This window comes from Pholcus phalangioides, unplaced genomic scaffold, assembly GCF_987345545.1.
Source record: "Pholcus phalangioides strain wild (caught in Gottingen) unplaced genomic scaffold, Ppha-v1.0 ptg000009l_1, whole genome shotgun sequence".
Classification (NCBI taxonomy): Eukaryota; Metazoa; Arthropoda; class Arachnida; order Araneae; family Pholcidae; genus Pholcus; species Pholcus phalangioides.
Window position 1 is genome coordinate 60,727,703 of NW_028301602.1, and position 13,448 is coordinate 60,741,150.

Below are 13,448 nucleotides of genomic sequence, written 5' to 3' on the forward strand. Positions count from 1 at the left end.
TGTTTTTTTTTCATGCGTTACATTAATCAGAATCCTGTTTCTAATTTCAATTGAACAATCGTAACAGTTTTATTTGATAGGTGGCGGAAGGGGTTCGTTCTACAGTAGTTTATTGATGTCTTTCTCACATGCAATACAGGGTGATTCTAAATTCATTGAACAAAATTTAAGAGGTAATATAAGACATCCAAAGAAGCATTTTTGATCATAGAATGTGCGGTCGAGGGTGTTTTTGGCGAGTGCACAACAGCACTTCATCAAAAACAAATATATTTTTCAGACGGATTTGCTGCGATATGTGTCATCGACCATTCGAGGGTGCACATGCACCTTCGGATTGGATTGGAGTGTGTTTCTTATTGGGGGAAGGACCATCAAGGTTATGAAGCGCCAAACAATGATCAAGCGGTACAATGACTGGTGGTAGATTTTGCGTTACCCAGGTTGCACCAAGACCACAGGCTTACCACATCATAATACCCTACACCCAGATCAAGAGCACTGGCGTACGCAACATCGGCCTTTGGAGGGGGCATATTGGGTTCGGGAAGCACGAGGGATCTCTCCCAGCGAACTAACCTTCAAAAAGCATTCTAAATTTTGATCGTCTTGGACAGTGCATTCCTCCCCCCCCCCCCCCCCGTTATCTCCTGCGTACTACGCCGCTGGCCCCAAACACCGGGATGTTACTTTGCTAGAAAATTTCGCAGCAATGTATAAATAAAAATTTAGAAAAAATTTATATATTTATTCTGTGCAATATAACAACATCTGCAGCAGCATAACGCGCAGAATCACGATTTTAAAAACTAGGAAATGAGGAGAGCGATTCTTGGATTTTCAACAAATAAATTTTGTCTTTTGATTTAGAATAAATATTAATTTATGTAATTTTCATGTTTTATCACATAAAATGCGCAAAAGCACATTTCCGGCCACTGCGGCCTATGAGTTATAAATTCTTTGGAATATGGACTAAGCTGTCCTCGTTTGGTTAGTCAACCTCCTTTTACTACAGCAATAACCGTCCCGGGTGGCAACAGTTGATAGAGAGAAGTAGTTCAAGAAGGCTGTAATAAATACTCAGCGCATCACGCTACTATGTGTGTTATAAGAGAAAAAAGAGTCTCTATGGTGTATCGGCTAGCTCGCTTGCCCAGGATTGCGCGAGGACACGAGTTCGATTCCCATAAGAAACTAGTAAGTTTCCATACCGAAATTCATCTCCATATCATTCGAAAGTCTTTCTACCAGATGTGTTGTTGGCTAAGAAGAAATATCTCCCTTTGAATACATCATTTATAAAATCGATAATTTTAATGAATAAAAAGTCTTTTAGTGGAGACAACTAAAAAAGTAGTCTTTTAGTAGAGACAAGTGGTAAATTAGAAAAGATCGATCTTCTCTAATTTAAATTATTTTTGTCAATTTAAATATATCTAGAATTTATTATTTTCCGTTCACATAAAGGTCAGCGTTTCTCAAACTATGGTCTGCGAAGATGGGATAAGGCCAAGTCCGCAGGAAGACTTGGAAATTTAACTCTAACTAAATTAAAAGTAATTCCAACTGAAATTACTCAGTCGTATGCAACTAATATTTATGGGTTTCACATAGGTCCGAAAAAAAAATTAGGCCTACTTGCCGTAAATTGGTGACCTGTCTAATTATTTCAGTAATTTTAGTTTATTTTGGGTTCAGAAACGTTGGGAAACACTTATTTAATAGACTATTTGAAAAAAAAATTGTTCTGAAATAAATTTCTCCTTACTTTATCAGCAATCCCAAAATAATCAAAACTCCGATTAAAATTCCTGTCACGAGTTCAGTCATGTCCTAAATCAACTTGCGACACTGTTTATAGCTATTGTACGTACTTTTTCTTTCTTTCGAGCGGTCAATTAGTAGTATTATAATATTTATACCGCTGTAGAGTGCTATTTCAGTGTTCAATGACAGCTGTATGTTGCATCAGCTTCATTCGTATAAACTTTATGGGAGTCCAATGTTGTGTTGCATCGCTTTTTATTATTCTCCCTTCAATACGTTATCGCACAGAAAGAGATAAGGTTGTCAGTATAACTTTTGATAATTTTTGTCGTCACTACTACTACTATGATCACACATGACCGTGGCTTATCTTGTTGGTAAAAATCTAATTATTTCAACACTGCTAGCTATTTACAAAAAATAAAAATTCAGGAAAACGGTAGAGAAATTTGATTAATTATAAAGTCGAATAGACGAATGTAAAATTACGGATGTTTTATATAACCGTGTACATAGTAAGTTTTCCCTTCAATCTTTTTCTACTTGCGAACGAGTGAGATTGAATGGACGATTTCGCAAACCGTCATGAACAGGAGAAATGATTTGTGAACCGGAGAACAAAAATGATAGGAGGCAAATTTCTTAATTTTTTAACTTGTTGCAGTACAGGCGCAGGTCCATTTTTATCATGTGATTCCTGCTGCCACCTTCCAAATAAAATCAAAACTTGTTGTGATTCTTTCAAGTGTGAATTTGTTTGCTAGTTTTAAACCACTGTGGAAATGAAAACATGAAAATGAATATTGTAATATGGTACAATACCATAATTTTTTTTCATTTTTATGATGCACACTGATGTAATTTTTACGCACCATTTTTTTACTATATTTTTAAGTCTGGAAAGTATCAAAAAAATTTCAAGGAAGTTAAATTTCCGTTAGAAACTGTCCCACTGATTATGATGAACGGTATATAAATGCTTTTATCTCCATTCAAAGCTATTTCCGAGTCACAAGAAAGATTGGCTTGTATTGCCCAGAAAATATAAAAATTTTACGGACAATGAATCTGATGACAGGGAGACCGAAGAGAGATCTTACATAGCTGGGTCAATGATGAACCTTGTGAAGGCTCTAACTCCAGAAGCAGACCTCCCACAGACCAAGAGAACTTGTAGAGACGTCCTTCTCTGTTCCGGAAAACCTTCAGAATTGCAAGACGACTGGAGTCCATGGATAAGTTGAAGGACCAAAAAAGGCTCTCTGGTTACGTCTTTGAGAGCTTCTGTGCCATGCTGTGACGTAGCGAGAAAGAAGAAATCGAAGAACAAGATTCAATCTCCAGAAAAATCAGTGGCCCCGATTTCCCCTCCGGTTCCATTTCCGTCGCCGGGAAAAATTCAAGTGGAGGAGACTTGTCCATAACTCAACAGCCATGAGCCCACTTTGAGGTCTCAAGTAAAAAACCATGAGGAGGAGGTCATTCCGATTGAGAAGCAGACTGTTCAATAACAGTGGCGGAAAGAGGAAAACCCCTCCCATTCATATCTCCAGTAAAGGGAATAGGAGAAAATTTTCCAAAGATTTGGACTTGATCTGCCCCTCTGGATTTCAGGCCAAAACTGTAAACGAAAGAGTAATGGTCCTTCCAGTGAAATGATAATGACCATCCGCCTCATTACCAGATATTGTGAGTCCACTGACATCGAATTTTACACGTTTCTGTTAGATTGTGAAAAACCGGACTCTTATATCCTCAAGGGACTTTAACTTAACCCCTCAAATCAGGATATTTCTCTTTCTTTGCAGGATTTAAATTTTCAGGTCTTAAAGATTCAGCAGCTTCGAAGACGCAGATATGGAAGAAAACTACCAATTTGGAAGGTCGATCTTCCCCAAATCCGGGAGTCAATGAGGATACTGGAGTTAAAACCATCGACCATCTCAAGATAAAGGTCGAGAAATTCAGGAGCAAGAGCACACAGAAATTCATCTGTTTCCGCTGCCCAAGATGGGGAAATCACAGCTCTGGATGCTGTGATTTCCTGAGCGAAAAAAGTGCGTCAAATGTATTCTTCAACATCCATCTAGGTCTTGCTCCCTACATGGAGTTGGCAAGCCACAATGTACGAAATGTAAGCTGTTTCATACAGCGAATCGTAGAAAATGTGGTTTTTCTCCATACAACGAAGGAGTTCAAAAACGCTGAAAAAGAGGCCAAGTCTTCTCAAGGACCATCTACTAGGCCGAAAGATCGTATACTGAAAAAGACACCCAGAACCCCAACTGATGTGGGAAGAAAATCAAGCAAGTGGCCTAGCAGCCCAAAAAAAATCATCTACTCCGAATTATTCTCCGGATACAAGTGTGGGAAATACAGTTGATCCTGTCGGCGGACTTGCCACAGACATCCAGCCTTTCACCATGAAATTTATGGAGAGAATAAAGAGTGAACTAAGCCTAACCGAGCTGGTTCAGCGTCTACAAGTCAGTGTTGAGCGATCGGCTATGGTAATCTAAAAGTCGATGCCTGCAATTTTGAAGCACTAATTATCAGGAATAATGTGTTTTTGCGTTACAGCCCTTAAGAGCTGGTGTTTTCCCCCTTATTTCTTCCGATGTTCCGAGCAGTTACTTGTCCCGAATTAAGAAAATCAGGAAAATGCGCTCTCCAGCCAATGGGGGGAACAGCCTGCGCAATTTTGGACCAATGAGGAAGCTCCTGTTCTGACGTCACGATATTTCTTGAAGTGTTTCGGCGGCATTTTCTTCTTCTGACCAAAATTTGACCTAGATTCCCGAATTTGACAAAATTTTTCTTTTTCTACACTAGCATTCACTCATTTACTGACAAACATATTTCTTCTCTTCTTCATAGGCCCACCTGGGCCCGCCTCAAATCAGCCGTTTGGCCCTGGACATGGGAAGTAAATTTTTGATTCTCTTCTGGTAAATAACTGTAAAATAATTTTGCAGCGAGCTTAAAAATTTGGTAACCGGTACGAACCATGGAAATAAAAAAACGTGATGTACCATATACAGTTCATTTTCATGCTGAATGGTGGTTTATATTTGGTGAAATAGGATCCGTTAGTTCTAATGAATCGAAGCATGTTGGATTGTGCTGTGTATTTTTTTATGTGTTTAACGAGAAGTTTATGCCTGGGGAATGCCTGCTATGTTCCAAAGGTGTTCTGCCATTTGTCTTTCCGAAACAGATAACTCGGTATGTGTTTCCTCTTGTATTATGCGTTAATAGGTAAAGGAGCTGAAGACCCAAATTCTTTCGTAGCTAATATAGCTCGTATTATTGATCGATGAAACATCAGAAGAGTGAATATATTTTATTGAACGCATATGACGCCATGATTATCAAATAAAATGAATATTCGATTTGCAGCCGTTTAAAATTATTACAAACGCATCAACAAACTATAGATAATTCTGACTATATGTCTAATTTCGTACTCAATTCTAGTGATACATTGTACGTAATAACAGAATGCTGCTAATAAAACGAATTAAGCACATTATCAGTCCGTTTTTCAATACGCAAAACCATCTTTCCCAGTTGTAAAATCGGAGCTTGAGCTCCGGAATCGATTATCAATGGATCCTGAAAAAATAAAACAGAACGATAATTATTTTTGGGTCTATAATTGTTACTTTGTATTCGATATTTATGAATAAAAATATTATCAATTAGAGAAAATTGCTACCACCACTCAACCGTACATGCACCTCGTACGTATTCCTCTACGGAATTTCTAACCAAGGGGTATATGCCGGTATGAGTGTTCTGAGTACATGTGTGTACTCATATAACATAACATAAATACGTACTCTAACGTATTATGTTGTCAGAAGTATGCATGTTTCGTATTCTTGATGGTGCTGCCATCTACCTTCGATATTTTGGAGTAAATTTAATAAATGCTTGAATTTCCATGTTATCACAGTATTGTGGGGTGGGTCCACCTGCACTCTTTGTTTTAGATCGGAGATCGTCTCTCCTTCGCGTCTCAAAGATACAAATATTTAAAAAAAATGACTGCACAAATGGTTTTTTAATACAGTAGAACCTCGATTATCCGTTCGCGGATTAATCGCGCTAAGAAATTTTTAGTTCTTATGCTTGACTCCGATGTCCGTGTTGCCATTGGTGGGGTTTTTTTTTTTGGCTACGTAAGATTTTGCGTATGTTTTGGTAATGAAAACAAACATATCCATTTCCTAGAACTACCGGATTTTTTCATTCTTTTGCAGAAGACCTCTTCCCAATCTCAGAGGTGAAGTCTCATGTCAACGCGGTGAAACAACAGCCCCTATTGTATTAGCACACATAAGAACCGAACATTTTTCTGGGGAAATGAACATTTTGAAGATTTACAGCCAATTACAGGTGATGCCGAGAAGCTTCTCATGAATGGGAGGGGACGGCCTGGCCCGTCATTTGGGGAGGGGGGGATCAGCCCCCCGAAAAAATTATACATAATTCCGGAAACCTGAAAAGTGGGACAAAAAGGTGAATTTTCCGAAACGTAGGAGAACGTTTGAAATGACATCAAAAAGGAGGACGCTTGGTAATCCCAATCTAGTGCCTTGTCTGATTTTTTTTTCAGTGCTGTCATCTATATTTCAAATTGTGAGTGAAGTGTGATGATTATTTGTTTTTTTGTGATAGTCGTATATATCAGTAGCAAAATAGCATATCTCTCACTCTGCATGAATATTAATTCAATCACTAGAAATTTGTTCAATTTTTGAATGAAATGTTTCTACAGTACTTACCGGAGTTTCTGGACATTTCTTGAACCTGAACTGACTCAATGCATAAGCGATAGCCATTTTGATATCATAAAGAGCGAACCTCATTCCGACGCAGTTTCGAGGCCCCGCGCTAAACGGAATGTATGCGTATGGATCCCGCTTGGCTTTTTCTTCTGGAGAGAACCTGTGGAATTTTATTCCATTAGAACACTTCGAAAAATTGCGGTTCTGATCATATTTGTACTATTTTTATATCATATTATATATCTATATCATATTTCTATACACTATTTATCGTTTACTGAACCCTATGCAGTCACTCGCACTTACTTACTCATACGGTCACTCATATGGTCACTCACTTGGTCATTCATATGGTCGTTCACGCGCACAATCGATCGCACACTCACTTGGTCACTCATTGTCACTCGCTTACTCAAACGGTTACTCACCCACTTATATGGTCACTGAAACTGTCATCCACCCAATGATTTGGTCACTCAAACAGTCAGTCACCCCCTTGGTTACTCATACGCTTAGAGCAGGCGAAATGTTAAGTGTAATATGTCCGGGACGGACGACTAAATGTAACGGGAACGAAACGCCGGGAGGGGGGGGGAGGACAAATGTCGGAGACGAAATTTTCGGATCCCGATATAGATAATAGTCAAACATTTTAAAAAGAAGATTGAATATGGGATTATTTCTTGTATTTGCAGATACCTGTTTGGATCAAACTTTTCAGGATCGGGAAATATATCAGGATCACGGTGCATAGCGTAAATGGGCATCGTGATCAAAGTCCCTTTTTTCAATTTCGTGCCGGTTGTTTCAAGTACGTAATCGGCTTCGGCTTCTCTTTCCGTTCTGAAATACAATAATGAGTTGAATTAATTCAAAGATGCACGATTGCACATTCATTGCTGAAATTAAAAACTTAGTTTAATCGTTCGTAAATGAGTACCTGATTGCAATAGGATACAACCGCAAAGTCTCTGATATGACCATATCCAAGTACTTCATATTTTGGATCACGTCATACGGCAACTCGAACTGTGAAAAAAATAATTGCATTTTGAAAACAAATTGAGAATTGTGAATAAATATTTTTTAGGTATTTTTCTGTTTCTTAGTAGAGCCTACGCACCGGTAACGACATCGCGAACCCTATTTTAAGAACGTTTTTTGTAACATTTTCATTGAAAATTTTTGCATTGAAAATTTGAAGCATGTAGGCTATTACACTAGGGGTTCTTAACCTATGGGTTGCGACCCAACTTTGGGTAGCGGGAGCATTCGAAATGGGTCGTTCAAATGCACTAACATCCAGGGGGCACTTTAGTGCATATTGGCACTTATGCGTCCCGACCCACACTTGATTCGTAAAAGCATCCGAGATGTGATTAATTTTTAAAAATATATATCAAAATAGGAATTTATGGTTGGAAAAATTCACAAAAGGTATTTTTACAAAAAAAAATTCGAAAATAGACAAAAAAAATGCATTTATAGCATTTTGCTTGAACATCCGAGTTCTGTTTGTTTTTAGTTATTGTATTGGAACACGGAAAATGTGTGGGAGTCGTACTGTTAGGAAGTATGTTGCAGGTACAGAATTCAGTCCACCATTTTTAATTTTGCTGTTTTCTAATGAAAAATAATCAGCCTATTTTTATGAAAGTCTAACACAATATTACATCATTATCTCATGAGTATTGTTGGATTTTGACCTCTGGGGGTTTTTTAAAACAAGTACTAATTCAGTTTCATTCGAATAAAATAATTATATTAGTAAAAACATCTGAGATCACCACGGAATATTGTTGAAAGGGCATTTTCAATAAACTTCGGAAAAAAATATCGCTAATACAGTAATACAAATACAGTAGTCAAAATTTGTGGAGTGCACTTAGAGAAAAGCAAAATTGTTGAAGTTGACCTCATTTTCCTTAAGAACTTCGTCGATTTCTTCAATGAGTTTCTCTTGGCATTCGGGATGCGTAGCGAGGACGTAAGATATGAACGACAACGTCATGGAGGTTGTTCCAAAGGCAACGAAGAAGAACATTATACTGTTTGCCATTACCTCCTCCTTCGACAGCTCTTGAAAGAAAAATAATTAGAAAGAGAAGAGTATTTCAGGTACAGATAATTTATTGAAACTGGATTTCTCCTGAAAGATTCTTTTATCTGGCAACTCTTGTAAAAGGATGAGGGTGTTATTAAAGGCTCATTTAAAAAATAAATAAAACATGGATATTTATTTAGGATTGATTTTTGTTTTGTTCAAAGATTTCTCGATTAAAATGAAAATTATTGTGTTCGTGTGTACCAAGCGTTTACATACAAACCATGCATTTTCAAAAACACAATTTTATGAGGGTTATGGTAAAGTGAGGTGGCACCTACGTTAATTTTTGTTTCAAAAAACAATCTCCAAGAAACTGACTATGAAAATTACAGAATTGGTTTTGAACCTTTTGCAAGCAAACAAATACAGTAGAACCCCTCGATAACGGCCCCCTGGGAAGGTTCGATGCACAGTGGAACATCGTGTATACCACTTTCGCATTTATACGGCTTCGGTCACAATTGGTTCCTATGCATTTTAATATTAAAAATGTATGTGTTACTGTGTGCAAAAGTGATATACTGGTCGTTATACATAATCACGAATCGTCTCGATAAAGAAAGTTTGATTAAATTTCATTATATTTATACCACTCTTTTTGTCGATTATGCATAATTCCCAAATAAAGTTGGGAAGTTGGGAAGTGATAAACATGGTAAAGTTTATAACTTTTCTTCTCTTCATTAAACCAATTAATTATCTTTACACGTACGTGATACTTGCTCAATACATGTTTAGCAACAAAAATTAAATTACAATAAGTGAAGAAGAAACAACATTCATAATATCATCAGTCTCGTAATGTTGGCTTTCTTGTCGTATCAACAAATAAAACCAGCGCATTGGCATTCGAATTCACCATCCTGGACCACAATTATGTTCAGTCAACCAAGTAATTAATTGACGATTTATCATAATTACCTACACGAGTTTGATATTTCTCGTTTCATGAACAAAAATTAATAAATTTTAGATTTTGGAAAACACATTAGTTTGCCTGATTTTACTATCCGCAAACGGGAAGTGCCCTATTCCACGGGACGGGGTATCAGTTTGGAGAGTGCAAGAAAATAATAACTGTTGGAGTGTTGAATTTTATATATACTGAGATGGGGTGCATGCAACGGATACGTTGAATAGTCCCCGCCCCCACCCCCGACTGCTACGCATATTTCCTGTTCCGAAGAACATTTTTTTCTGACCTTACATTGTGCGTGTATGTGTGCCTATCCTGCGAATCACTTGACTAGACAGCGTTCAGTGTGATCTTTTCTTCCCTGGTGAGCCTTCCTCATTAGTTTTTCAATGGTGTACTTGAAAAATGTTTTTGCAGAAAAGTTTCATTCATATGAAATATGAATGAAACTTTTCTGTTGTTGTTTCACATTAGCTGTTGTAAATTCAGCAAAGTAATTAAATAAAACTAGGAAATTCTCATTCATAAACTTACTTTTGCTACCAACAGAGGTATCGTTTCCTGGTGAAATTTCACCTGCATCGTCAGCGGAAGCATCCATCATCAACTGGATGAAATCATTATGTTTCTATAACGAAAAATTAATTAATTTTAATGATGTAGAATATATTGAATAAAAGAGTAATTCAAAAAAACAATGATTTTTTTTAACCCTCCATGGTCTATTACATATTTAAGTGCTTCTCAAACTTTTGGAACCCACAGCTTCCTTGTTGTAGTATTAGTTTATGCGCAGCTCCAATATCGCCAGCATGTCACGATGCCCCTGGCAAAATTTGGCGATGGAACCGCGATGCACATTTTCAACCCCACTGATATATTTGAATATACGTGGTAAATATACACCGTTACATCAATGTCTTTTCTCAATTTCTTTGCTATATATTCTTTGCTATTCCCTAAAAATAAATTCACTAAACTCTATCTTTGTTTCTCTTCACTAAAAGCAGATTATTTAGCATTACATCAGAACAAAATACAGCTATATAAGTGCCAGTGTTCACCAATTCGCATCTAGATGCGTGTGTTATTTCAAGCATTGAAATTCAATTTTACTTCTTCAAATTTCGTGAGTGAGTGAAAATACTTAAAATTTCAGATAATTTTTTTTAATAAAGTTATTTCTCACTGATGAAAAAAAAATACCCCTCGTTTCACGAAATATCCCGTAAAAATTTTGGAAAAGAGAAAAATTTCTCTTCAAAATTATATTTCCGGATAACACACTGATAATTATAACACTTTTTTTTTTAATCTAGAAAGAGTTGATTCCTTGTTAATATCATTTTTTGAGAGCTGCTGAAATTTCACGTGTTCAGAGATTTATAAAATTGCATCGAATTGAGGGAATTGGAAATAAAGTTCAAGGTAAAAACTGTTCAACTTTGCTGAACAACATTTTATCTGTTTACAGATGCGTGACATTAAAATCAAGGCAAAATGCATATTCCACCCTTAATTAACTCCATTTTAGCCAATTAAGAAAATCCACTCTAATGAATCGCCGTGTGTATTATTTCAATTAAAAAATATACTAACATCTCCAATTTACATCCGTTTTCCTTTTTTTTAAAATTTCAATGCGTTTTTATTGGGGTGAAATATAGAGGGTTAAAACCAATTTTTAGTAGAACTAAAAGCTCTTCGCGAAATATTTTAATTAAATTCATAATAACCTCTTTGCTCTTCTGGCGTTCTCTCATTATGGTCGTGACGACATCGGTGAAGAATTGTTTTGCTCCAGGATTGATTGCTGACACCCCTGTGCGCTTTGCCAACCACGGTAGTAAGACTTGAAAATACAAAAATTATTTTCACAATGAGATTTATTATTTTACCTAAGGAGAGTAAGAAACCTGTTGAAAGCATGGTTTCTTCGATTCAATCAACTGCAGAAATATTAGTGACGTTGTTGGAATATACACAGAAAAGTGTTACTCACTGATTAATATCAATCTCCAGTTCAAGCTCGAATCAAGTATTTTTCTAGCGTTAACAACAAATGCATTCTGAGGGTCATTGTGAGAGTCGATCTTCGTGGCAAAAGCTACGTTTGCGATTAGATCCATTGCGAAGGCTTCGTAAAACCTGCAAATTTTATATACATGGATTTATAATAATTTCCAATTACATAGCAATAATAATTTCCAATTACAATTTACATAAAGATGAAAATTTTCTGAATTTTGCAGAAAAAAACGAGAGGAATAACACACGTCGAGGCAAACATGTTTCACGATTCAGTCAGGAAAATGTAACTGGTATCGTGTAGGGTTCTCATATCGTGAAGCGGGGAGCACAAAAATAGATGTTTGCCCCAGGTGACTAATTCCATTTTTGTTTCTAGTTGTGAACCAAAGGAGCCCAGGGCCCGTATTCAAATAGAGGCCCCGATATTATTGAAGGCTCCAGTCAATTCTGAAATTAACTCTTTCATAAATTCTAAATTTTTACATAAGCATTGGAATTTTTTTCAATTTTTTTTCGTATTTTTATAATTTATCAATTCTAAATTTTCATTAGAGAGTTCTCAGATTATTTTCTTCATTCGGTCCTAGTTTTCTTTAGTTTTGGTACCATATCTTTCTCATTAATAAAAAGATTTCCTCCGATGGAAATTATAAAAATATTTCCATAATTACAAATTTTTGTGTTAATTTACATTTAGTCATGTGTTTATATTTTTTTGTGTGGATATTTTTCAGCATTCTTGTATGTAGTGACCGATCATAAACGATGCTCTGTGACGTCACGATGTCACGTTTTCTCGTTGTAGCGTTTTTCGCCTTGCGATGGATGGTAACCTAGCAACGGATCGCCAGAGAGTTTTTCGAACGTTTTAATGAGTTGATTGTATTTCGTCGTACAGAATGGATGTCGCGTATAACTTGTCCGTGTGTGTAAATAAAATGTTCATGTCTTTAAGAATGAAATTTACATCTTCTCATTGCTGTCGCCTTTACTGGTGACCCGGACGTGATCCCGAACCTGACAAGAACTTATCGCCATGGCTGAACAGCAAGAGAGCGATCTTCGAATTCAAGCTGTCCACGCGAAACTGCCGACATTCTCGAAGGACAGGATCAAACTTTTTTTCGTCCAGCTCGACGCTGCCTTCAAGATCAACCATGTTACAGCCGAAGGAACCAAGTATAACTACCTAGTCAACTGCCTAGATGTGGAATTTTGTTTTCGATCCTCCCGCATCGGATCCGTTCTCGAAACTCAAGGAGAGACTTCTCGCTGTGTATAAACATTCAGCCGCGAAAGAGGTCAAGATATTGTTAGAAGACCTATCCCTAGGTGATCAGAAGCCTAGTACGTTGCTACGTAAAATGCGCGAGCTTTCGACAGGGCGAATCAGCGATGAGACTTTCCTCAAAAATTTGTGGCTTCAACGACTACCAAAAAGTATACAAACAGTGTTAGCTGCCAGCAGCGAAGAACTGGACAAGCTAGCCGAGTTAGCTGATCGAGTCGCTGAGCTCACCGAACCCAATTACGGTGATGTAGCAGAAGCCTCGTCTTACTCGGAAATAAGAGACCTTAAACTGCAAATCTCGGAGCTGACTAAAAGAGTTGAGCAGATGGGCAAATATCCGAGGAATAGCCGGAACCGCTATCGAAACTCCAGTCGAGACCGACGTTATTCTGGTTCTAGGAATCGCTCGCGATATCGAGACTCTGATGAAAACCCTAAAGTGTGTTATTATCATAGCAGGTTCGGAAATAAAGCTTTCAGATGCAAGTCCCCCTGCGCTTACAACGCTCAGAATATCCAGGGAAACGGTCCAAGCCCCCC

At 37.3% G+C, this 13,448-nt stretch overlaps 1 protein-coding gene across 1 annotated transcript in view; it reads right to left on the minus strand.

The window, feature by feature from the left end:
- The window catches only part of LOC149083425 (uncharacterized), a 44,095-nt gene that overhangs the window by 21,906 nt on the left and 8,741 nt on the right, over window positions 1-13,448 (minus strand). Inside the window, exons 7-14 of the mRNA XM_089236831.1 lie at window positions 11,589-11,734; window positions 11,323-11,438; window positions 10,121-10,214; window positions 8,479-8,642; window positions 7,504-7,592; window positions 7,263-7,406; window positions 6,561-6,723; window positions 1,772-1,836 (exon numbers count right to left, since the gene is read on the minus strand). Coding sequence (XP_089092957.1) covers window positions 1,772-1,836; window positions 6,561-6,723; window positions 7,263-7,406; window positions 7,504-7,592; window positions 8,479-8,642; window positions 10,121-10,214; window positions 11,323-11,438; window positions 11,589-11,734 — 981 coding nt within the window. The remainder of the gene's footprint in view (window positions 1-1,771; window positions 1,837-6,560; window positions 6,724-7,262; window positions 7,407-7,503; window positions 7,593-8,478; window positions 8,643-10,120; window positions 10,215-11,322; window positions 11,439-11,588; window positions 11,735-13,448) is intronic.